Below are 25,185 nucleotides of genomic sequence, written 5' to 3'. Positions count from 1 at the left end.
TTTTTTTTTTTTGAGATGGAGTTTGCTATTTCACCCAGGCTGGAGTGCAATGGCACGATCTCGGCTCACTGCAACCTCTGCCTCCCGGGTTCAAGCGATTCTCCTGCCTCAGCCTTCCGAGTAGCTGGGATTACAGACATGCGCCACCACGCCCGGCTAATTTTGTATTTTTTAGCAGAGACGGGTTTCTCCATGTTGGTCAGGCCGGTCTCGAACTCCCGACCTCAGGTGATCCACCCGCCTCAGCCTCCCAAAGTGCTGGGATTCCAGGCGTGAGCCACTGCACCCAGCCCAGTTGACCTACTCTTAAAACTCTCTTCTTTGACTTCTAGTCCTGCATTCCCCTCCTGCCTTCTCTTTCTCTAAGTGCTCCCACTGTTGCTCACCCTCTGGATGTGAGCATTCCTTAAGGCTCCGCTGTAGGTCCTCCCAAGAAACAATAGACAACATTAATCAACCACATAGGTTTAGTTTGTGATAACTGTTATCATGGCTTACAATATCATCAATTGTAAAATGTTAGGAGCTGATATAGATATTCATGTAGTTTACTTTATATTATAAATGTCTCCCTTTCCCCTGCCTATGTCAGCGATTTTTAACCCCTTTTTCTGGTTTATTGTTGTAGTGATCATTTTATACTAAAGAATGACCTCCGCACATAAACAGTACCTAGCCTGTGCTAGTGGAAAACAGTTACAGAAAGCTGTCCTGCGTACGCTCACCTGGTTAGAGTGAGCCTGGTTGTGAAGACTAAGGACCTATGCACAATTTCAGGCCTGCATATGGATGTCAAAAAATGACATGTTTTACTTGTTCTTAAGTCTGTATGCCCAACCATGGTGCCCAGGTCACCACTGGTTATCAGGTAAGGGCTCAATCCATGCTCATAAACTTGAACCTGGTCGTGAGCAGACTGCACTGTCAGGCAGGAAGGGAGAGGGGACATCTAATTCACAGTAAAAATACTTGAATTTTCTTTTCCTTGTTAAGAGCATCAATATGTAAGAACATTTTTAAGACATTTAAGTATGTGCCAGGCACTGCACAGATTAAAATCAAAACAAAATGAAAACCAAAACAAACAAAAAACCCACCACAGGCACTTGAGGTTATAGCTAGTAAGTGCCAGCATTGCCAATAGCAGTAATAATGGTTCTTGGGACTGGTCATTAAAATCTGAGTTTGGTGTTATTTGTGGCTTTCATAAACCAGGCTAACTCAGGACAAAACCGTCATTCATTTACTTATTAATCTGACACACATTTATTGCAAAGTGGATCGATACACCATGGGATAGGGTGGAATGGGAAAAGTTCTCTGTGCATGACAACCTATACCCTTTCATTGCCATGTGAGAGATTCAGTGAGTAAAAGCAGTAAGAGTAGAGCAAAAAGAGAGACAGTGCCTCCAGCAGAGATGGCCACTTCCTGGGCCAGGTGGCATTTACACTAGGCATTACAAAACATGTGGTTAATCATCTCTATAAATGTTTATTTTGAGTTTCATTTGAAATAGCTTCCTCTCTCTCCCCCACACTCCCACACATAGAAACTCCATACCCATTCTCTGTGGTCAGCTATGACCTTGCAAACCAGGACATTTATTGGCCATTTAGATCTGCATCTATCTTGTTTCCAATGAAGTCAGACCTAATGAGGACTCGCAAATTCTGAGAATAAGGACAGGATGAACCTCTGTTAACTCCTAGGCTGGTAATCAAAACACTGGGCTTCATGCTGTGGGGGATGTGTCCTACTTGACTGTGCCCTTAAATCAATTTGAACCAATTTCACCCCTAAGCAGGCTCTGCGCATTTCCTTTTCAGGAATTTAATCTTGGCTGTGATGTGCTGCTGTTATTGACCATTAGCCTGGTTCCAACAAGACCATTTGGGACAAATCAGATTGGATAACATGCTTAAGTTTGGTGCACCTGCTCATGTCATTTCTTCTTCCTTTGCTCCTCTATACTAACCAGAGGAAAAGTGGGGTGGGAAAGTGATTTCATTTAATGAGAATATTTATAAAATCAGGAGATCCTGTGAGTAAACCAGCCTTCCTCTTGCTCTGAGCTACTTTCTTTTGTCTAATAATTTAATGTCCTGCCGCTTCTGTGAACAATGAATAGGGACTTGGTGAGTGTCTATTATGTGCAAAACATTGAACCTACTATAGTGAAGAATGTAAGATGTGTAAGACCTTGTGCTAAACATGTAGGTATGAAATAATATGCACATAAAACAGTTCTCCACCTGCAGTAATATAAAAGAGCCAAGGTGAGTTATTGACCTCTAGTAGACAGGTCCTTTTCTGGTTAGAAATCAAATGAACAAGAATGCTATAGAGACATACTTATAATTACCCTGTTCCTGACATTTTCTTTTCTTCTTGTGATCCTTTATACTAGCCAGAGGAAATGGGAAGAGGGATGGGTAGCTCATGTGTCAGAAATACATTTCTGAGGCATTAGTATATTTTCCATCTACGATGCCTGTGTTTCTAGCCAGGAAAACAGAAACCACCCAAGATTATTTCACAAGGTTTGTTACCCTCAATTTGGCAAGTTTAACTTGCAAATATTGAACACATAAAATTTTATGAAAAATCATATAATCAGGACTCAAAACCTATGCATGTTCTGCAATGAGGAATAGAGAAGTAAAGGGATTATTCATAATACTTTAGCCCAAACCTACTGCCGTCTTGGACTCCTTACATAAATAAAGTGAGGCTGATTCTGCACCTGGGACAGCAAAATGAAAAGTAGAACAAGCAACTGTCATTTCAACCAAAGCTACTAATCTGAATAATTAACCCGCCCCAAAATATCATTGTATAAAAACCTGAAGCAGGAATTTTTTTTGATTGCCTGGCCAGTTGATAAACAAATTAAGAACTAAGGAAATTCCAGTTTAGGAAAAACACCTGAATTGGCCTTACTATTCTAGTAAATGCTTTGTCAGTCTGTTTTGATTTGACAACGAAGAATTCACGTCATAATGCAAGAGTTCGAGCCAGGTGAGCCGAAGAGTGTGCAGTCAGCCATTTTTCCCAGACAATACCAGCTCCACTTGACACATCCTGCTGTGAGAGAAAAATTGGTGGTTGAGATGAAATAGCTGCAGGGTTTCTGCATACATAAATGTTAAAATAGAAACAGCCTAAGGAGAAATTATATGTTGGCTATAACCTTCTCCTTTTGAGTCAGCATCTCGAGCATTTGTGTGTAACATTTCAATTCAGGATATATTAACAACTCTTTTTTTTTTTCTTAATTAGACAGAGCAAATCTTTTTTAAAAAGTCTGATCCTGTTCTAAGTGGGTAAGAAAAATGCACCTACGTTTTTTTACATGTAAATTTGCTATGATCACAATCCCAACGTAAGGAAAGTGTTATACACTCGTATCTTCCACTAGCCTTAATTAGACGGCTTTGGGATGTGGATGTGGAACCCCAATGCCCGCTGCTGATTCAGTTAGGTGGTTAACATGAAGTATTGATGAGGCAGAAAACAGGAGTTCAATCTCTGTAATGGGACAACTAGATTTCATGAAGTTATATTTGGAAAAAAGACCACAATTGGAACAACTTTCATGGGATATATAAGAATATCAATTCAGGAAAACCAGAAGGAGAAAATAGGAATGAATCAAAATAGAAAGAAAAAAAAAAGAAAAAAAGAGAGAATATATTTTAAAAAAAAGAATATCAAGACACAACTTAATGTCAAACAAACTCTACTTTTAAAAAGGGAAAGACCTAACCAAAATGTTCAAAAAAGATGAAGATATGCAATAAAGATGTATGAAAGCAAACCCAGCTCATCAAACCCAATTGTTAGAGAGAAAATAACTCAAACTTCCTTATCCTGAGGATAGACCAGCAGTCATGTCATTTCCATCTAAGAGAAACAGGAAGTAGTTACTGCTGGTACATGTGCTTCAATGCCTACTTATGCCATACCCCTTTTCTCTCCTTGTAATTGATGTAGACCCTCGCTGGACGAGGCCCTGCAGTGGCGTGATTCCCTGGACAAACTCCTGCAGAACAACTGTAAGTTTCCATTGTTTTTTTAAATAAAGGTCAGGTTAGGGACAGAAACAAAAAACACTTTTGTGTTACCTGTGTTCTTCTTCCCCAATTTTGACACTTCTTCAATTTTTGAAGGTGGTATCAATAAGGGAAGGGGGCTGCGGGTATATGATTATCCAGTTCACAAGAAAAGGAGGGTCTGCGACACTACGGGGGAATGTGAACATAAGGTGTTCTGAAGACTCATGATTGCAATTGTGTTCCCATCTGTCCTGCTTACTTGCGTGAGCCGGAACACGTGGCTTGACCTCCTCAACATTCTCATCAGTAAAATAGAGAAACTACAGTTTTCTGACTTAGCTTCATAATAAATTAATAAAGATCAGATATAGCAGCGTAAAGATCGCTAACAAGTCATGAGTTCAAGTCATCCTAGTTCAAACTATCATACTGCTCTTGTGACCTGACATGGGTTGTTATCTCCCCCAGCCTCAGTTTCCTCTTCTGGCACCACGCTTCTTACATCTTCATTCAAGAAATGACAAAGGTAGTGATCAGTGCAGACTCTTTTCCAAGCTAATACCAGTGCATCAATAAGAACTAGGTGCCTTTCCCCAATCCAAAATCCTTACTGATTCCCATGACTTACAGTATCAAGTTCAAATTTCTGATGTTCAAGATCACCACAACTATATGGCTGGTCTGTAGGCAAATTGAACAGTTCTCTGTTCCATACAGGATTTCTCCATATAGTCCCCTTGACTGGAATATCTTTTACTCATATCTCTCTCTCTTCAAATTCTCCCCCTCCTATAATAGATAATTCAAATAAGAAATGCCTAGTGTTCCTTGACCATCCAGAACGATTTATCCACCCTCTGAACTTCCAAAGTCATTTGTCTGCACATCTTTTATGCCACTTAATACTTGTTGCTTTGTGTTCTGTTCATAGTTGGCTCCCTTCTATGATAGGTTATAAACTCACCAATGGGCAAGAGTTAGTCTTTTTCATGTAGATAGTTTCACAACAGGAAATATATAGTATAGGGAAAACAAATATTTGTTGAATAATTCACTCTAAAAGTATGAGTCAATTTAAAATACCCCACCTATATTTCTCCATCTTTATAACAAGAATGGAATATAGAACTTTGTTACATGCTTTGCAAAAATAAGGATTTACAAAATATTTTTCACAAGACCATTATGATTAATGGGCACAGAATAGATGACAAAGAATGTATGTTGAATTGTACATGAACATTCCTTATGTCTTGCTTTTGGTGTCATAAGCTTTTCTGCTTACCTGCAATAGAATTAATCTTTTATTTTTGGAGACAGAACACCACAGTCTCTAATTTGGAACTTTCTCTAGCTTATTCATTTCTGATTCTCTCTCTTTTTTTCTTTTGCTAAACAAAGTACCCTGCCCTGACACACATAAGAGGTTTGGTGAATATTTATGTAGTGAATAAGTGAATGAACTAATTCATTTTGCTTCTTGGACCTAGAAATTCCATGAGGTCAACTAGTAGAATAATATTTATGTTTATTAATGGACTTATTATCTTGCCCCAGTGGTTTCTGGGCCAATAGCAGATTGACAGTTGACCTATTGATAAATTATGAATACTAGTACTCTGAGCACAGGTATTTATTGCTATTGTCAAAAAACCTGAGAGTCAGCAGAACTATTTTCATGTTTTCAAAACCATTAAGGAGAATAATAAATATTTATGTGCCCGTATACAATCCTTTTCAGTCACACTAAATCCTTAGGGCCACATGTCTATATATGTCAGGCTTTTAGGAGACAGAGAGCTACTGGAATAAGACAGCTAGGGTTAGATAGAGTTAAAGAGAGTTAAGCTAGAGGAAGTTAGTGTTTGTTGAAGGACTGAAGATTTTCAGCTTGCAAACAGATGGTTACCATGGTGTGAGATTGAGGCCCGAGAGCCTCACAGTAATATTTTCTACTTCTCAGAGGGGAAAATATACATACACCTGTGTGTGTTCAGGTATGTGTGTGTGTATACACATGTATGTGTGTGTGTGTGTGTGTGTGTATATATATGTTACAATATTTCATTTAATTTCTATATGCATTTTAAAATTATATGTGTGTATATGTGTATGTAGTATGTATGTGTATGTATTCTTTTGTGTGTTTGCCTGTGTGTTTATACATAAGTTCCACGTAATTATTTTCTTAAGTAATTAATATTTTTAAGACCTGGGCAATTAATTTCCCTAAAGCAACAAATAGGAAAGCATTTATAAGTATTCTAATCAATGCTTTCCTTGAAAGGGACACTAATCCATTCAAAGTAGCCCAACTAAAAAATAAGTGTTATGGTATGGAGACCTCACAGAAACAAAGGCAAACCATGCCCTCTGGGAGGCGAAGCCGTCAGTAAGTTAGACAGTCTCTCCCCTCTCTAGTTCTCTTATCGTCACTCTATTGCTCTCTTCTTCTTTATCTGCCTCTGCTTCTCCCAATGACTTGTCTTTTTCTGTGTCTCTCTTGCCGCTCTGTCTTTGCCCTTTGCTTCTCTCTGTCTGGCTGTTCCTAGAGAAGAACCAGTGGAATGCCAGACATGCCCAGATAATTCTACTCCAACATCACTGACCTGAAGAGACAATATTTGACCTATTTTCCCAGAAACCAGCTATAGAATACCATGAATAACTGTAAGCCAAACCGACAAATCAGTTCTTATGGGAAGTTCTTATTTGAATCCACAAAAACTAGTAGTCTATAATCAGAAATTACCCAACATTAGCTGTGGCTGATGCAAAACAGGTAATGAAGAAAGACACATTTGGGACATATATGTATCTAAAACTTCACAACTGGGGCCAAGTGCAGTGGCTCATACCTGTAATCCCAGCACTTTTGAAGGCTGCAGCAGGAGGATTGCTTGAAGCCAGGAGTTTGAGACCAGTTTGGGCAACATAAAAGACCCCATCTCAAAAGAAAAGAAAGGAAAAGAAAAGAATAGAAGAAAAGAAAGAAAAGAAAAGAAAAGAAAAGAAAAGAAAAGAAAAGAAAAGAAAAGAAAAAAGAAAATTAGCCAGGTGTGAGACAGGAAGACGGCTTGAGCCCAGGATCATACCACTGCACTCTAGCCTGGGCCACAGAGAGAGACCCTGTTGCTCTAAAAACAAATAAAGACAAACCACTTCACAATCTGTTTTTGCATATTTGATTTGATAAATTTAAACCATTTAACCTTGAGGAGTAGTAGCATCTTTGTCAATTTATAAGGGAAATTTGGCATTGTGATGTTAATGTAGGATATTGACTTTCACCGTTGATATGTTAAATAGTTCCCCAAGAATTCCTTATTTTCACATCTTTCTTAATTTTTATTGAGTGAAAATGAAGTTAATTGGTATCAAGCTTCTAAAAATTATAAGACAGTTAAGTTGCTACTCAATCTCTTCTAACAAGATTCTTCTCACTTTCCTTCATTTTTTAAGTAAATTTTAATCATCCAGTATATGTGAGTGTGTTCTGAAAGTACATCAACTTCCTACATATTTTGCCTTCAATTCTTTAGGTGGCACCATCTGTTTTCATTTCATAGGCACATGGGGCGTATAAACAGTGTGTTGTTCTTCAAACACAAAAATAGATTGCACATGGGAGTTTAAATAAGACAGTGACATTTAATAGTTCCCCACATAACCATTTTTAAGAGCAGAGAAGAATGAAACAAGCCAAAAGCAGCAAAGATTTTATGTGAATCTCCCTTCTCGAGGAGTTCCAGAAGGTCAGAGCATCTCCCTGAGATGCCCTTGCGATTTATTTGTCCATGGGAATTGAAGGAGCCTGGATCCAGACACATCTTTATGTTTCTATCTTTGCACTACCCTTTTGCTTCTTTCTCTTTGGTTTTCTTCCTTCTCGTTTCTGGCTCATTTTTGTCATTATCTTCCTCATGGGCAACCATAATTTCCTTGAAAATAATAATTATAATAATAAAAGCAATAGCTAACACTTATTATTCATCATGTGCCAAGCACTGTTCTAAGCACTTTGCATATGTTAGTTAATTTAATGATTGCAATAATTTTAGGATTTGAGTGCCATCACAATCCCTAGTTTTCAGAAAATGAAATTGAGATTAAGGGGGATTAGGCAACTTGCCCATGAAATAAAATGCTATAATAACAGCAAAATCCGTAAATTACTTTTTTGAAAGTTAATGCTGTTTGACTCCGTCACTTGGAAGGAAATGCTTCCCTGAATGTGTCTTATTTCTGTGGGAGCCTCTATTAAATGTTAGGTGTGCAGATTTAGACTGGGAGGTGGGATGCAAAAGAGGAGCAAACAGGTGAAACTCAAACCTTGAACTCGAAGAATGAACAGCCTCATGGAAAAGATATAGAAGCAAACAATCCCAACAAAGGAACAGAAAGTGACTGCTTCTCTCATAATGATAAAAATCCTCAAGAGCAAGTCAATGGTAGTAGGTAAAGACTACCTCACAGATGAGGCAACATTGGAGTTGGGCTTTTAATTAATTAAAATATTAATTTTAAATTTGTAATGAATAACGATAATGAACGCCAACATGTATTGAGCTACATAATGATAATTATGTCAGGTACCATGTAAGAACTTTATATGAATCATTTATTTCTTAGCACAACCCCATCAGATAGGTTGCATTAGTATCTCCATTTCACAGATGATGCAACAGAGTCTCAGAGAGATTTGATGACTTGCTCAAGTTATTGCAGTAATATAATTTTGAACCAATAAGCTAGAAATGGTGCTTATCAACTATCAATGACTTCATTTTTATCCTCCCTGCTTGAAGAGATTTGCATTAATCTAGTTTTTATTTTTTTTTCCTTTATAGCAAACTGACTTGGATTTGTCTAATACTCCTTTAATTTTCAAAGGGATTTTATAGGTATTTTCATCTTGTTCTTAGGTAGGGCTGGCTGCTAGTTTACATGGATGTCAAAAGTGACACCATTCATTAGGGCAAACTCTGGAATTGTAATGTAGATTACAACCCGGAGTGTTTCCCTAAGACCAGATAATCATGTGGGTTTCATTGGCTTTCTAGATAGTGGATGCCTGGAGAGGTGGGTTGAGAGGTTCCGTGCAGGCTCAGCAGGGAAGAATGTGGTGATCTGTCGGGGAGGTGTGCTGAGGCTTTACTAGAGTGGGTAGAGGAATGGTGGTAGGGCAAAGAAGAAATGGGTGTTCTTTGCAGAATAGAGATATTTGGCCTGGATTGTGTTTGACTCTGACCCAATAGGATGTCTGCAGGGGTGATAGGAACTAAACAGAGAGAATGGCTAAGGAACTAACTGACAGACAACCAGGGGCTAAAGAGGAGAAGGTGTCTCAGGGGTGGCTTTAGAGGGACCCTCTAGAGAGTGCCCAAAAGCCAGGGGCACAGATTTAGAGAAGGAATAGCTTTACACATCTTGCAGACCAATGCAATGTAAAGCTATTTTATGAGTCATACATGAACAAAAAGGTTAAAAGAATATTGTGGAATTTAATGAAAGTTATGAAATTAGTATCCAGGAAATGGACTTGCTGCACGGGAAAGTTATTTTGCAAGCTTATTCCCTGGAAAGACAGTAAATGTGAACATTTCTGCGGAATCCCGACATACATCCCTGGGTCACAAATAAGAATGTTTGGGAGGACTGAGATTTTGTCTCTACGCTTTCCAAAGATGCAGAATGGGTGATTCAGAGATAGGTTGTGAGGATATAGGGCTAATGAGAATAAATTTGTCACAGAGTTAGTCTGTGGAATTATTTTTGCCTCCACCATCTTAGACCTTATTGTGTGGGAACTCCTAAGACTTCATTTCCTGGAAGCTAAAACGTGCCTGAGAATGTTTTCATTTTAACAGAGACTATCTGACACCTTTTGTTTAAGAAACAATGGACATTTTAACCACGACAGAGAGAGAAACAAGTCTTATATTTTTCTTTTAGCACTTACGTTAACTCTCGTGTCACTAAGTTAAGACAAATAGTGCTGGAAATGTAGTAGGAAATATTAGAAGAGAGAGAAAATACACCTGATTTTATCCAGTTACAGGTTATCAAATGGTTTTAAAGTAATTCTTCAGGCCAAGTTTCTAGAAAAAATTGTGTTTTTTTCTTTTTTTTTTTCTTTTCCCTTCTTTTCACAAGTGTTGAAAATTGTTTTCATACCTACCATTGCTCCTAGATATATTTTATTGTTAATCGATTAAAATGTATTTAAGGTAAGTACAGGAAGAAGGGATCAAATTGCAAAGTATCTTGTTTGGATCCTGAAATCGATGGTGACCCTAATACAAGTTAATGATCATCCTAGCCATTTCTTTTCTTTAAAATTGGGTATGGTTTCAGGGTACTGTGAAGGGTATGAGAACAGTAAAATTATACAGGAGGTAAATTGAAAATGGAAAACTATATATAGTGTCTTTGTTTTTATCATTGCATACATTTTATGCTTGAGTGAAATCAATGTATTGGCAATGACTAATAAATACAAATTTAGAGCCTATAAAAAGAATAGGGAAAAAGAATAAATGGAAATTAGGCCAAAGGAAATGAATTCAGAATGTAAATATGATCCCTAAGCACAACTAATGTATTGCAGAAGTGTCTCCAGGTGGGGGCAAATTAGAGAAAACCAGACCCTGAAGTACTGGTGACAATAATCCTGCCTTCTGCCCTGGGGGGGCAAAGTGACATTCGAAACGTGTTACTGAGGGTAGGTCTGTGATTTTGACACAGCCTCTGGAAAATTAGAGTTTTTCTCTCTCATTTGAAATCTTTACTTTTCTTAGATATTAAATGAACACGAATTCTCTCCCTATAGCTATACATTGTTTAGAATTTTGGTGTGTGTGTATATATATATATTTATATGTGTGTGTGTGTGTAATATATGCTGAATAATATACATATATATTCAGCATTAAGGAGAAGGAAAATATTGGATCAGGCCCAAGAATCCTTACATATACATAGTTTTATAATTCTATAATTTTAGTCTTATAGTTTTAGTTTACAACTAAAAACTATACCTATATATAATAGGCTATATCTATATGGACTATAATATCTATATATTATATATAGATATAGTTTTAAATTATAAACTAAAGTTTATCCTACATGAGCAATTGTACACCAGAAACAGAATCATAATAGCTATAATCATATTAAGTTCAACATGTTAAAAAAACCTGATGTATAATTGATGGACATGGTAAGTATACTACATGGGGTAATTTCATCTGGCCCTTTCCCATTCATCCTTTGGGTCTCAAATTGAATGTTACTTCCTTGCTTTCCCTTAGCCTAAAATAAAGTCAGGACTCTCCTGTGACTCTGTTACTACCTTTCATACAGGTTTCCTTTCATTGTGTAAATGTTTCTTCTGTTTCTTCATTTACTTTCTACTTTTTCCAGAATCTATAATCTCTATTAGGACACGAACCGTGTCTATTTTACTTATCATGGTGACTTATCATAGTGCTTGGAACATAATAGTTAAACAAAAATTATCTGTACAAAGAGAAAATAAAGAATTGTAAGTAGTTCATGTTGATACTTAACATTTTACATTACTTATATAGACAAGCCAAGTTTTAAATGTATTATTTTCTCCTTGGTAGTTTGTTAAGTATCCAGAATGGCATTAGTGTTAATAGTGTTCCTTGATACGTAAATAGGTAAACATTCGTCACTTAAATAGACATTGCATTTGATTGTTTGGAAAGACAATGTGGTAAATCTATCTAGTTCTAGAGTTCCATACGGCTCTGCATGATGAGCAGGGTTTGAGCTCTGTGTTCTCTGCTTCTATCTTCCATCTCTGTCTCATTCCTTCTGCATTCGAATGAAGGAGTAAAGGAAGCTAGACATGAATGAGCTAAAACTTTGTGCATAGAATAGTATTGGTAAGCCCTTTCCCTTTCTCTCGCGGATATAACATTTGTGTTGGCCTTGTATTTTTCTCCCAGTCCAAGTGCAGTAGATAGCAGGCAGTCATTATTGGACAGTTTCTTTTCCAAGAAGCTGAATTATGCACCTCTTGAGAAGTAGCTTAGAATAATGGATAAATGCACGAACTCTTGAGTCAGACTTCCCTGGATTTTAATTCTGGCTCTGCCACGTAGCAGCTGGTTATTAATGGGAAAGTCATTTGATCTTTCTGACCTCATTTAGGGAATGGGATATTGATAGCACCTGCCTCTTAGGTTTTTAAGGAAGATTCAATGAGTTAACATTTGTAAGATTCTTACGTAAATGACAAAAAAATGTTAAGTAAGACTAGGCTATATAGAAGAGTATGCCATTTGTTAAGTAAATTAATACATTTCTCCAACTGACTTTTTTTTCTTTCTAGATGGACTTGCCAGTTTCAAAAGTTTCCTGAAGTCTGAATTCAGTGAGGAAAACCTTGAGTTCTGGATTGCCTGTGAGGATTACAAGAAGATCAAGTCCCCTGCCAAGATGGCTGAGAAGGCAAAGCAAATATATGAAGAATTCATCCAAACGGAGGCTCCTAAAGAGGTTGGTCTGTGGGTAGGTGGGTCAATTAAGGGCAGCTCATTAGCTCTCAGGAAGGATTTACATCTGAGACACAGACCTCCCGTTGGGAGCCAAAGGCTAGTCCTATTTGTGAGTCAGCCACCTTATTAAGCACCCACTGAGTACAAAGGCAGAGCAATATGGTCAAGTATATATGAACATGAATCCTGTTCAGACCGCTTTCTAGTTTTACAGGTCTCACCTCACTAGCATGTAACCTCCAATGGGGATCATACCAATGTGAAATCTTGCATGAGTTGTTGAGTCTCATTTCTTCCTTTGTGAAAATAAGAATAATGGAGACTACTTTATGGAGATGTTGTCAGGATTAAATTAAATAGTGGGTATAAAAATTTATACAGGTTGAACATCTCTGATCTGAAAATTCAAAATCCAAAATGCCTCAAAGTTTGAAACTTTTTCGGCACCATGATGTCACAAGTGGAAAATTCCACTGACCTCATGTGATAGGTCTCAGTCAAAATACAGCCAACTTTTTTCATGCACAAAATTATTAAAAATATTACATAAAATTACCTTCACATTATATTTATAGGTATATATGACACATAAATGAACTTTGTGTTTAGACTTGGGTCTCATATTAAGATATCTTATCTCATTATGTATATGCAAATATTTCAAAATCTCAAAAAAATTCAAGATCTGAAACATTTCTGGTCCCAAGCATTCCATGATATTCATCCAGTGTATTATTCTTTTCTCACACTGCTATGAAGAAATACCTAAGATTTGGGAAGTTATAAAGGAAAGAGGTTTAATTGACTCACAGTTCTGCATGGCTGGGGAGGTCTCAGGAAGCTTACGATCAAGATAGAAGGCACCACTTAACAGGGTGGCAGGAGACAGGATAAGAGTGGAGCGAAGGGGCAAGCCCCTTATAAAACCATCAGCTCTCGTGAGAACTCACTCACTATCACAAGAATAGTGTAAGGGAAACTACCCCCATGATTCAATTACTGCAACCTGGTCCTGCCCTTGACATGTGGGAATTATTACGATTTAAGGTGAGATTTGGGTGGGGACACAGAGCCAAACGATATCAACCAGTATCCCAGTGTCTGAACTCATCAATGCTTAATGAGTATTTCTACAACTTTTCTTTGTTCCTCTTTCTTTTCCCATTCCTATTCTTTCCTTTAAAAGCCTCTCTTTTTTTTGCCCTCTCTACTCTTCTTTGTCCTTTATTTTCCCACTTGGACTTTGCCATTTAAACTGTAGTTGGGACAATGGTACATTTACTCACGAAAATCAAAATATAACAAGAAAGCGGTGCTAGAGATGTTGAAAGCCAATATACCACTGACTGACTACTAAAGCCCAGATTTTTGTTGATTTCAAAGGAACTTTGGGGAAGTTGATCTGCTTTTTTCTTTGTTATTTATAAAACCACATTGAAAGCCTATTGTGGAATTCAGGATGGCCACAGCAAGCCCTGTTCATCAGAGTTTGGTCAGGTTGCTCTAATTTCACTTGCTTCTTTTAATCCAGTCAGGAAATTAAATGTTTCATCAAGGTTTGGAGTCAAGCACAGAGGTGATCTGGGCAAGCCTTGTGAGTAGGCAGCAATCTACTTTAGATGTTTGAGAGAAAAAAACTCCCAAATATCCCTTTTCTACCGCAGACACTCTAGATTCCTGGAGTTCCACCATTAGATATGTATTTCTTTAGTTATGAGTTACCCTAAATGTGTTTGAGTGGATGGACAAATTATGTACCTTGGTACTAGTAGATGGGCTTCCTCCTTGACACCGGGTTGGAGGTTAGGAGTATGCGAATGTAGAGTACTGTGGGTCAAAGCCATGAAAATGAAAAGGTCCTAGAAAGCAACTAGATTTAGCTTTGATGTGGATATTGATCTTGAAATTCTCTCCAGATCACCCCTTCTTCGCCTCAACCTCCACCCTAAGCATATATGTTAGCTCTGCCCTACTTCTGTTATCATTTGTGCTGGGCCATCCTTTCTTCTGTCAGCATGTTATTTCTCTGTATATACTGACAAGAAGATTAATTTGATATTAAATTAGACATGCATTTTCCCATTTCAAAGGATTCTCCAACTTACCTTCCTATCACTTGACTTCCTCTTCACAGAATTCTAGAATTTGCCGAAATACCTACAAATGGTAGAAACCCCACTCAGATAATTGTTAGTTACTCTGAGCTCTGGGAAAACATTATTGGTTATTATGAAAATATGAGACATTAATCTAAAATATAATTTTAAAATAAATAATACCATGGCTCGCTGAGTTACAGGGACAAATAAATTGTGGTGACTAGTGGCAAGACTATAATTAAAATAGCCTTGCCCTTCATTCTAAATGATCTATGCTTATGCAAGGGTATAATAGTATACATTAGACCCCAAATACAGGCATCCCAGGATTATGTAGAATAATGATCCTGAGCTGGGCATTAGAGAGAATGCGAATCCTACTCCTAGCACATGAAAAGCATTCAAGAAATATTTTTGAGATGAAAGCATGAAAATATCCAACTTCAGACATTCTTAGATGTGGGACTTTGGGCAAGTCTCTAGCTATAGCTCTCTAATCCTCAGTTCTTCTAACTGTTAACATCTTGTATATATGTATGTGCACCTGAAGTATGTTAAATCATAGCTTTTATTACTTAAAAAATTCTCCAAATTTTGTATTTTGACGTAAATATTTACTATTTAATTTTGGTGAAATTGACCTATATAAGACCTAGATTACCCAGGCAAATAGTAATCTGAGTTTTGTTTCTCTGAATACTCACCTCAACTCTTTAATACAAGACACTGACTGAGAGATACAATGGTAAGAATTGGAACTAAATTTAAACAAGTGGAGGTCAATAAGTAGATAATTTATACATTGCAAATTATCATTTGACTGTATTTCAAATTAATGAAATAATATTTTTTCTGGATAACTAAACAGATAAATATGTATCAGAATGACTCATTAAAGAAGGCTTAAGCACATAAAAATAACAAGAGAAATAGCTGCTATTTGCTGGTGGATACTATGTCCTAGAGGGTTTAAAATGCATCACTCCTTTAAAAAATAAGATTAGGAGGTACTTTTATAATTTTTAGAAACTCAATCATTTGGAATAAGCCTGTTTACTCAGCTCAATACAGATATATATTTAATATAAGAGAAGGAAGAAGCATTGCTTTCAGTGTGGCGGGAAGAATAATAGACTGAGAACAGAGAAATCTATGTTATGGTCTCACCTCTAATTCTCACTAGCTGTTTGTGGGCATGTAATCTGAGCTCTTTGAGGTCTTCACATTTAAAGGCAGACATTGGACTTCATCAGCTCTGACGCTGATCCCAATTCTGACAGTCTGATCTTCCACCAGGCTTGCATAAAGTACACTGACCCCTTTCACCTCTGGAAAACCTTACTGTAGCTCAACGCCCTTCATCCTGGACTTTGAAGCGCAGTTCATTCCTGCTGTCTGTTCTGACCTGGCTCCTCAGGGAATCATGCATTTTGTCTCCAACTCTAACTAATAGCTGCTTCATAATTCTCTGAGCCCAAAGAACTCTATTCAGTACCAAGAACCTCTAACAGCCTAGGAGAGACCCAAAACCTTTATCAACGTTTCAATTCACAACCATAGGCTGATTTGGATTCTATTTCTGTCTCTTTTACACTCAAAATCCTTAAGAATCATTAAATCGTACAACATGGAGTATAAAGATTCCTTTAAACTCATAGTTAGCCAAGTTCAAACAGACTGTACCTTGCACAACTCCAGAGGAGCCATTCACATAGACCCTAGTATGGTTGCAATGTACAGGCCCTGCACTCAGGACATGTAAGCCACAGATCATCCCAGTGCTGGAGTCTACTAGAGCCACATCACTGGGTTTCTGAATCTTCTCTCTACCATTAATGAACCTTGAGTAAATCATGTAACATTTCTGTTCATCTGTTTCCTCAACTGTAAAATGTAGATGACAGCATCTATTATACCTCATAGAGTTGTAGGAGTAAATGAGTTCATCCTTGCAAAGTGCCTGGCACAGACCGAGCACTCAATAAATGTTAATTGCTCTTAGCTGTTTTCATTATTATTCTGTCAGAATGACTGTTTCCTGGTTTGTTTTTGGAAAAAACAAATGTTCTTGTTCTTCTGGAGCCATGAAAAAGGTCCTGGATCCCCAGTCAGAATTCTTCCACTAGATGTGAAACCCAATATTGTGTTAGAATTTTAAAATTAGGCACCAGGGCCAGATGCAGTGGTTCACACCTGTAATCCCAGCACTTTGGGAGGCCGAGGCAGGCAGATCACCTGAGGTCAGAAGTTCGAGACCAGCCTGGCCAACGTGGCAAAACCCTGTCTCTACCAAAAATACAAAAATTAACCCAGTGTGGCGGCACATGCCTGTAATCCCAGCTACTCGGGAGGCTCTGGCAGGAAAATCACTTGAACCCGGAAAGCAGGGGTTGCAGTGAGCCAAGATGGCACCACTGCACTCCAACCTGAGTGACAGAGCTAGACTGTATCTGAAAAAAGAAGAAAAGAAAAGAAAAGAAAAGAAAAAGGCACCAGGATACCTGGATTCAAATTCTGATTCTCTAGATTCAAATACACATATCAGTTCTGTGATCTTGGGGAAGCCACTTAACCTTCTGCATATACATATTTTTTTCTATAAAGCGGAAGAATCATTCTCAAGATTGTCGTCAAGGATTAAATAAGTAATGTGTGTGTTAGCTTCTATGGGAGGTCTGACACCTGGTGGGTGTCTAATACCGGTTTGGATGCATCTGTTGGAACATCAACTGTCTTAATCCATTGCCTATAAAGTGAGAAGTGACATGTCTCACTTTTTAATGACTTTCCTCCCCTCCTATGTTTTATTGACAAGAAATTCTAACTCCCTCTTCATGCCTCATCAAATTCTATAACCTAGGCTTATGTAGTGACCCTGTTTCCTGGCCCACAGGTGAATATTGACCACTTCACTAAGGACATCACAATGAAGAACCTGGTGGAACCTTCCCTGAGCAGCTTTGACATGGCCCAGAAAAGAATCCATGCCCTGATGGAAAAGGATTCTCTGCCTCGCTTTGTGCGCTCTGAGTTTTATCAGGAGTTAATCAAGTAGTAATCTAACCAGGCTATGAAATCATCCTGTGAGTTATTTCCTCCATAATAACCCTGCATTTCCCATTAATCTACATATCTTCCCACAGCAGCTTTGCTCAATGATATCCACATGGAAAAATCCCAGGGGATGTTGCTTACTCTTTTTGCCCACATAGATTTCGATACTTATCTACCGTCCAAAGGCCTTGTTTCCCCACTCAATTCTTCCTGCCCTGTTATTAATTAAGATATCTTCAGTTTGTAGTCAGACCAGTCAGAATCACAGACAAATCCTGCCTAAGGCAAAGAAATATAAGACAAGAATATGATATCAATGAATGTGGGTTTAGGTAATAGATTTCCACCTAAATTGGTCTAAAACAGAATATAAGTGTGGACAGACCTATTTCAAAGGAGCTTAATTGATCTCACTTGTTTCAGTTCTGATCCAGGGAGATCNAGGTGAATATTGACCACTTCACTAAGGACATCACAATGAAGAATCTGGTGGAACCTTCCCTGAGCAGCTTTGACATGGCCCAGAAAAGAATCCATGCCCTGATGGAAAAGGATTCTCTGCCTTGCTTTGTGCGCTCTGAGTTTTATCAGGAGTTAATCAAGTAGTAATCTAGCCAGGCTATGAAATCATCCTGTGAGTTATTTCCTCCATAATAACCCTGCATTTCCCATTAATCTACATTCCTTCCCACAGCAGCTTTGCTCAACGATATCCACATGGAAAAATCCCAGGGGATGTTGCTTACTCTTTTTGCCCACATAGATTTCAATACTTATCTATTGTCCAAAGGCCTTGTTTCACCACTCAATTCTTCCTGCCCTGTTATTAATTAAGATATCTTCAGTTTGTAGTCAGACCCAGTCAGAATCACAGACAAATCCTCCCTAAGGCAAAGAAATATAAGACAAGAATATAATATCAATGAATGTGGGTTTAGGTAATAGATTTCCACCTAAATTGGTCTAAAACAGAATATAAGTGTGGACAGACCTATTTCAAAGGAGCTTAATTGATCTCACTTGTTTCAGTTCTGATCCAGGGAGATCACCCCTCTAATTATTTCTGAACTTGGTTAATAAAAGGTTATAAGATTTTATGAAGCAGCCACTGTATGATATTTTAAGCAAATATGTTATTTAAAATATTGATCCTTCCCTGGCACCACCTTCATGTTAGCTGGGTATTATTAATAAGAGATACAACCATGAATATACTGTGTTTATACAAAATCAATCTGAGCACAATTCATATAGATTTCTCTTTTACACCTTCCTCACTGGCCCCTTCCCCTGCCCATAGTTACCAAATTCTGTTTTAAATCAATGACCTAAGGTGAACAATGAAGTATTTTATGAATGTATTTATGCTCCTAGACTATAGGTCAAATGTTTCCATTTTCAAATTATTTAAAATTCTTATGTGTTTAAAATTCATAAATTTCTAAATCCAATCATGTAAAATGAAACTGTTGCTCCATTGGAGCAGTCTCCCACCTAAATATCAAGACAGTTATACACTAACAAGAGAAAATATGGTCAAGTCTAAAATGGCTAATTGTCCTATCATGCTATTATCATAGAGTAATGACATTTATCTTCAAAACACAAAATTGTCTTTAGAAAATAAATATGACTACAGGTAGAGGCCTTCTAGGTGAGACACTTTTAAGGTACACTGCATTTTGCGACAAAAAAAAAAAAAAAAAAAAAAAAAAAGTCAACTTTTACTTTTAGCAAGCCCAGTATTCCCTCAGTATTTTGCTTCCTGCATTAGTAAATTTTACTTACAGTCAAAAGCACAGATTTATACTACTGACATGCCTCATTCACAGCTAAATGATAGGCCATAGGACTTTTGGTAGGTTTAAACTTTTAATTCTGTATTTCATGATTATAAGTCTTGCTAGAATTTTTTCTAATATTTAGTAGATTTGATTAATAATGATTCACAGAATTTAGTAACAGAATCAAACTAAACCATGTATGATGGTAGTCGAGATGAGGATATTAACTCAAAAGAAAGAGGGTGATTTTTAAAGGATTAATAAAATTCTGAAATGTTAAGTAGAAGACTACATTGTCTAGTCTTGTATTTCCTCCTTCTGTTGCTCTTTTTCATTCACACACTCTTAGTTTCCCATATTTGTAGCTCATTTATTTGGTTATTTCCTAAGAATGTTGAAAGTGAAGCAACTATGAGACTGTATTCTTCGGGTAAACACTGACTGTGCTTGTTGGATTTTCCCTATTTTTGTGACTTCAAGGATAATTTGCCCTGCTGAATACTTGCCATTTCACATTCTGAAAATGGGTAGAGTGGCTGGGTGTTCTGTCAACAATTGCTAGTGGTATGAATTCATTCATATTTGCCAGTATTGCTCACTTCAGAGAAACTCCTTCATCAAGCAGTCCAGAGCTAGGCCAGATCAACGCTGCAATCATGAAGTTCTCATTGCATGCAATTCTGTAGGATTGACAAGAAACTCAGACAAAAATTTCCAGAGTGCACTTCCAGTACCAGCTTCAACATCTGTCTACATTGCCACCAAGTTAATAAAGTGCCAACCCTTTACTCTCTCATACAGCTAGAAATGTTTGAAATCCAAAATCTTGGTGCATTATTTTTTCATTAATGCTAAAACATTTGAAGAAACAATTATTTAAAATTCAAGTATTTTATTCACATTATTTGAAATATCCAAATGTTTGAAAATTCCCAGATAAGTAACTAGCTATTACAGATCTCACCTAGAGGGCTGATGTTATGAAGACTCCAATGGACTGTACTCACAAATTGACTGGACACCCTGTGAAAGTGGGTAGACTTTTCAGTGGAAAATAAGAAGGGCTTTTACCTTTTAACAAGCTGAATGTGGGAGGTAGAGGGCAGGAAAGGGCCCCATGAGAGCAGTTCTGTGGAGATATAAAAAGAATGGAAGAAGGAATGCCTTATAGTGATATTGTGACATTATATCTATATATCTACATATATCTATCTATCTGTATCTACAGCTATATAATCTTACATTTAAAATTGTATTCATACACATATTAGAAACTCTTCTAATATATGAAGTAATAAAATTAAAAGAATACAAATATTCCAGCCCCACATGAGAAATCTAACATATTAAAATTGTTCTAGAAAATTTCTTTGAACACTTTTGAAAGTTTTTGGAAACTTAGAAAAGAGAAAAAAAAAAATCCTGTGTTACTAGTAATTTCCATGTTAATACAGATAAAATACATTTTTTTAAATTCTGGGAAATTAGAAAAAATGGGGTGATCTTTCTCCCACAAGAAAAACATGTGTAACATCTACTTGTCACTCCATCTCCCTCCTCCTCTTCCTCTCCACGTTCCCTTGAGTAAATAAATGTCTGGGAAAGCATGAAGCTTGATGCAAGAACACTGTTGTGCTGGAGTTTTCCTCCCCTGTGAAAATGTAACTACAGTTGGGAGTGCATTGAGGATGTAGAAAGGTGGCGGAACCAAATTGTGGTCAATGGAAATAGGAGAATATGGTTCTCACTGTTGAGAAACAAACCTAAGATTAGCCCAGGTAATTGCCTGTAACTTCAATTTTTCTGCCTGGGTTTGATATAGTTTAGGGTTGGGGTTGGATTAAGATCTCAATTACATCAGGACAAAGAGACAGACTATTAACTCTACAGTTAATTAGGAGGTATGTTCCATGTTTATTTGTTAAAGCAGTGTGAATAGCCTTCAAGTATGTGAATAACCTTCCATCTTCCCCGCCACACACACATGCACACATTTTTTTTTGTTTCTTCCAGGTATACACCTTTTAAAATGCAGAACTAATTGAGGCATTTCAGTGACTTTGCTTTCAAATCAATAAAGTCAAATGTATGGAAACATTTTGTGCCCTACTCTCCATACTCCATGTACTCCAGTTCCCTACTGTATGAATTATACTTTAAGTAGAATTCAGTGCCAAGGATAACTTGGTGAAAGAAATTATTTTTATTTTTATCCTTTACAAAGCCATGGATTTTATTTGGTTGATGTGTACTCTGTACACAAGCCATTTGAATAGGATGGAGCTGTTAATTATTTTCCAAAGAGTAATAGACATGCAAACATTTCAATAAAAACTGGGCCATTAACAAATAAATAGATAAACTAATAAGCATTCCCTTGTAGGTTTACCAAACTGCCTATCCAATAACAAATTTGAGAATCATTGAAAAAGCCAGTTATATTTCAGAGAAATGATTTCATTATTGAAACTGTTCCCCCTAGCAGGTCATTTCCCCTTTTTCCTGGGAATTTAGCAAGTTTAGGAGGGAATGGTCATGAGAAGAAAAGGAAGAAAGGGAGAAGGGAAGTGGTTAAAAAGTAAGTGCCCAGACCTATGAAATTAATCCCTTTGCTGGGAAATATTTAAGAGCAGCTCAGCTTGGTTGAAACTGGCTTTTGTCATCTTCCATATTTGCAGGAAAGTACTTCCTGACTTGCAATGCAGCTAGATGTAAATTTTGATTTTAACATCCTAGAAAGTCTTGACCAGAAAAGTGAGTAAATATTGAGGGTCTCCTGTCCATATTTGGCTGCATGTGCCAGAAAGCAGAGAATGGAAAATGTAATTTCCAACATCCAAGCATCCAAACCCAAGGACTAGGCAACTCTATGTAGGTTTCGGACATAAAGTTTTGGTGCATCTTGGTTTATCCTGGCTCAATTACTATTAAACCTCTCTGGTTTATAGTCTCTTCATTCTATTAGACAAAGATGTATTGAACACTTGCTTTGCACAAGGCTCTTTAGTTAACAATTTAGCAGCTACTGTTATGTTAAACACACTTTTCACCAAATAGATTCTAAGGCAAACAAGAGCAATTAATATTTAAAGAAAGGCTTTCCCAGCATCACTTACCCATCCCCGAACTAAAATGATCAACTCTTCCAATTGAGAAAACACTCCTGGCTTTGAATGGAAACTTACAGCAGAGAGTAATAGGCAACAACAACAATGACAACAACAAACATTTGGAATATTATTCTCAACTCACGGTTTAATAATAAATCTTATTATTTTTCTAGTAGAGAAACTACAAATCAGCCTCTTCAACATTTATATACAGTTTGATAAGCCTCTTGCAAGTTACTTGTTCTCTCACCTGAGGTATTTTTTCCTCCCCACCTTGCCCCTATTTCTCCGTTCCTCTTCTCCTTTTGCAAGAGGAAATATTTAACATATTTGGGTCTAACTTCAATTATGTAATAATTAATAAGTTAAAAGCATTTAACTTCCTTTCTAGAAAAAAGTACAGGCTAAGGCATAGACAAAACAAAGAGAAATGCTGAGAAATTTGCCACTGGAGACAAGTAATCTGAATAAATATTTGCCAAAAGTTTTTTCTATGTCATATAGTGTCAGGATTTGAAGGAGCTATCTTCTTAATGTTGCAACTAGCAACTCATCTTCAGAAGACACAGCCCGGAGAATGAAGTAGAAGTGAAAGATTTATAAATCCATTTGTAAGCATTTATCCCACACATTTTAAATTCAAGAACAATTGTGTTTATCTTTAGAATTTTGTACTCAATACTTTATGTACTATGTGACTCATGCTTCTGGATAAATAAAGCACCAAATATGTATCTGTAACCACAATCACACATATTATATTAAATATATATCTATATAACAGCCTCACATGAGTCCTTCTTGACTCCCAAGTATTTTCTATATGAAACATTATTCCTTAAGATACACTTGTGCTTTCACCATGCTTCGTACACCAGGTGAGCTCTTGATCAGTTGGGAAGATGCTTACTAATAAAGGACAACTGTAATACAGCCTGACATGCAAAACTCAGGGAAATACAAAGTGCCCCATTTTTATAAACTCTGTTGACTACTTTCCCTTGGATTTAGGTGACAATAATTTATTGACTCTGCTGCCATCACTGTTAGAAACTGACTTAACATATTATATCACTTGGATCCTGCAATATTCAGTGAGTATAGTAATTCTTTTCTCTTCCTCCCCTGGTGAAAGATCTGAAAGATTTGAAATCCAGATGCCACTGTAAGCAGCTTAATTCTGTGACCGTAGATTTGGTGCTCAGGTAGTTAAGATATTGTGGGATTGAAACTGGGTAAAAGGGGATCATACAACTAGTGGGATTGGGACTGGGTAAAAGGGGAAAGTTTATGTTCAGAAAAAAGCATTAGAAGAAGATTTACAAGGAGAAACCATGGAAAGAGAGAGAGAGAGACAGACAGACAGACAAAGAGAGATTAAAGAGAGTGTCTGTCTTGGTCTCTGGTAAGTTTCTTAATTTTTATTCCCAGGTCCCATGAGGCCTAGCTGTATTTAATATAGATATAATGCCCTGAATCATTTCAATACCACCTACTCTTTCTTTATTTTAATTATCTTGAATGAGTTTCCAAGAGTTTTCACCAAAAACTATTATTAGAGCAAAGATCATCAACACCTCTTTGTTTCCCCTACAGAGAAGTGACATTCTCGAGGTCACTCTGCAAATCAGTAGCAGAACAGAACAGAGATTAGAGATCAGTTTGACTGTCTCTCAGATGCCCATTTGGTCTGATAAACAAAAGTAACCCCATATAATCCCTCACGACATTAGGGTTATTGGCTCTAACTTGAGCAAAAGAGGCTAAATTAACCACTCTTCAAGCGGGAACCCATTTTACCATCTGTCAAAGTCAGATAGGCCAAGCTCTCCAGGTTATCAGATTTCTAAAGCATATTGTACCAGTTTTACATTTCCTAAATCAGCAGTACCTTGAAAATTATTTTGCCTATAAACCACTTACCAAGTTCATTACCTTTTCAGATGGCTTCCCAATGCCTCCACTGCATTCTGCATTTGAATTAGTCTCATCTGGCAAGTTCCTAGAACACTTTCCATGCCTTTCCACTTTTTGGTCAAATCTTGCCCTCTTTTAACAGTTTAACCTGTTAAAGCAATAAAAGATATCAATGAAAATTTTATTTAAAAGTAAACCTTTTTGTTCGATCTTTGGCAGCCAGTCGTCATGGCCAGGTTAGCCTGGTCTCTGTTAATGAGGTCACATTTTCAAGTCACTTTCACCATAGAAAAATGCTGTTGATGACAGGGGTACAGGGGTGGGTATGCCCATAGGCAATTTTGAAGGTCAGTTATGCTTTGAAAAAGTGATGCCTTGTGACTGCCACTAGAAGGAACTGTCTGTGACAAGTGAGAAATAGATGCCTGCCTCAGATTTTGCTGCTAAATGCCCTAAGCCTCTTTGCTTCCAAGCAGAATTCTTGGAAAACAGAAGAGACACTTAAACAAAAATTGGAGCCTAGACACTTTCATGAATAAGTGTGAATGAAGATTAATGTTCCCTTATTTCTTTTAACTGAACATTTATTTTGACTATTTTAATTTCACCAAACAAAAGCCTTAACTTCT

At 37.2% G+C, this 25,185-nt stretch overlaps 1 protein-coding gene and 1 long non-coding RNA gene across 2 annotated transcripts in view; one reads left to right on the top strand and one right to left on the bottom strand.

Annotated features, from left to right (window-relative positions):
• Positions 1-4,294, bottom strand: part of LOC108543088 (uncharacterized) — a 51,708-nt gene extending 47,414 nt beyond the window's left edge. Inside the window, exons 1-2 of the long non-coding RNA XR_001889456.1 lie at positions 4,128-4,294; positions 2,997-3,087 (exon numbers count right to left, since the gene is read on the bottom strand). This is a non-coding gene — a long non-coding RNA (uncharacterized LOC108543088). The remainder of the gene's footprint in view (positions 1-2,996; positions 3,088-4,127) is intronic.
• RGS5 (regulator of G protein signaling 5) overlaps positions 1-18,186 on the top strand; it is a 55,355-nt gene extending 37,169 nt beyond the window's left edge. Inside the window, exons 3-5 of the mRNA XM_017893426.1 lie at positions 3,997-4,058; positions 12,427-12,593; positions 17,585-18,186. Coding sequence (XP_017748915.1) covers positions 3,997-4,058; positions 12,427-12,593; positions 17,585-17,746 — 391 coding nt within the window. The 3' untranslated portion in view covers positions 17,747-18,186. The remainder of the gene's footprint in view (positions 1-3,996; positions 4,059-12,426; positions 12,594-17,584) is intronic.
• The last annotated feature ends 6,999 nt before the right edge of the window (positions 18,187-25,185 follow it).

This window comes from Rhinopithecus bieti, unplaced genomic scaffold (assembly GCF_001698545.2).
Source record: "Rhinopithecus bieti isolate Rb0 unplaced genomic scaffold, ASM169854v2 scaffold_23925, whole genome shotgun sequence".
Classification (NCBI taxonomy): domain Eukaryota; kingdom Metazoa; phylum Chordata; class Mammalia; order Primates; family Cercopithecidae; genus Rhinopithecus; species Rhinopithecus bieti.
Note: the sequence above shows the minus strand (reverse complement) of the source record. Positions and strands in the feature narration are given on the sequence as shown.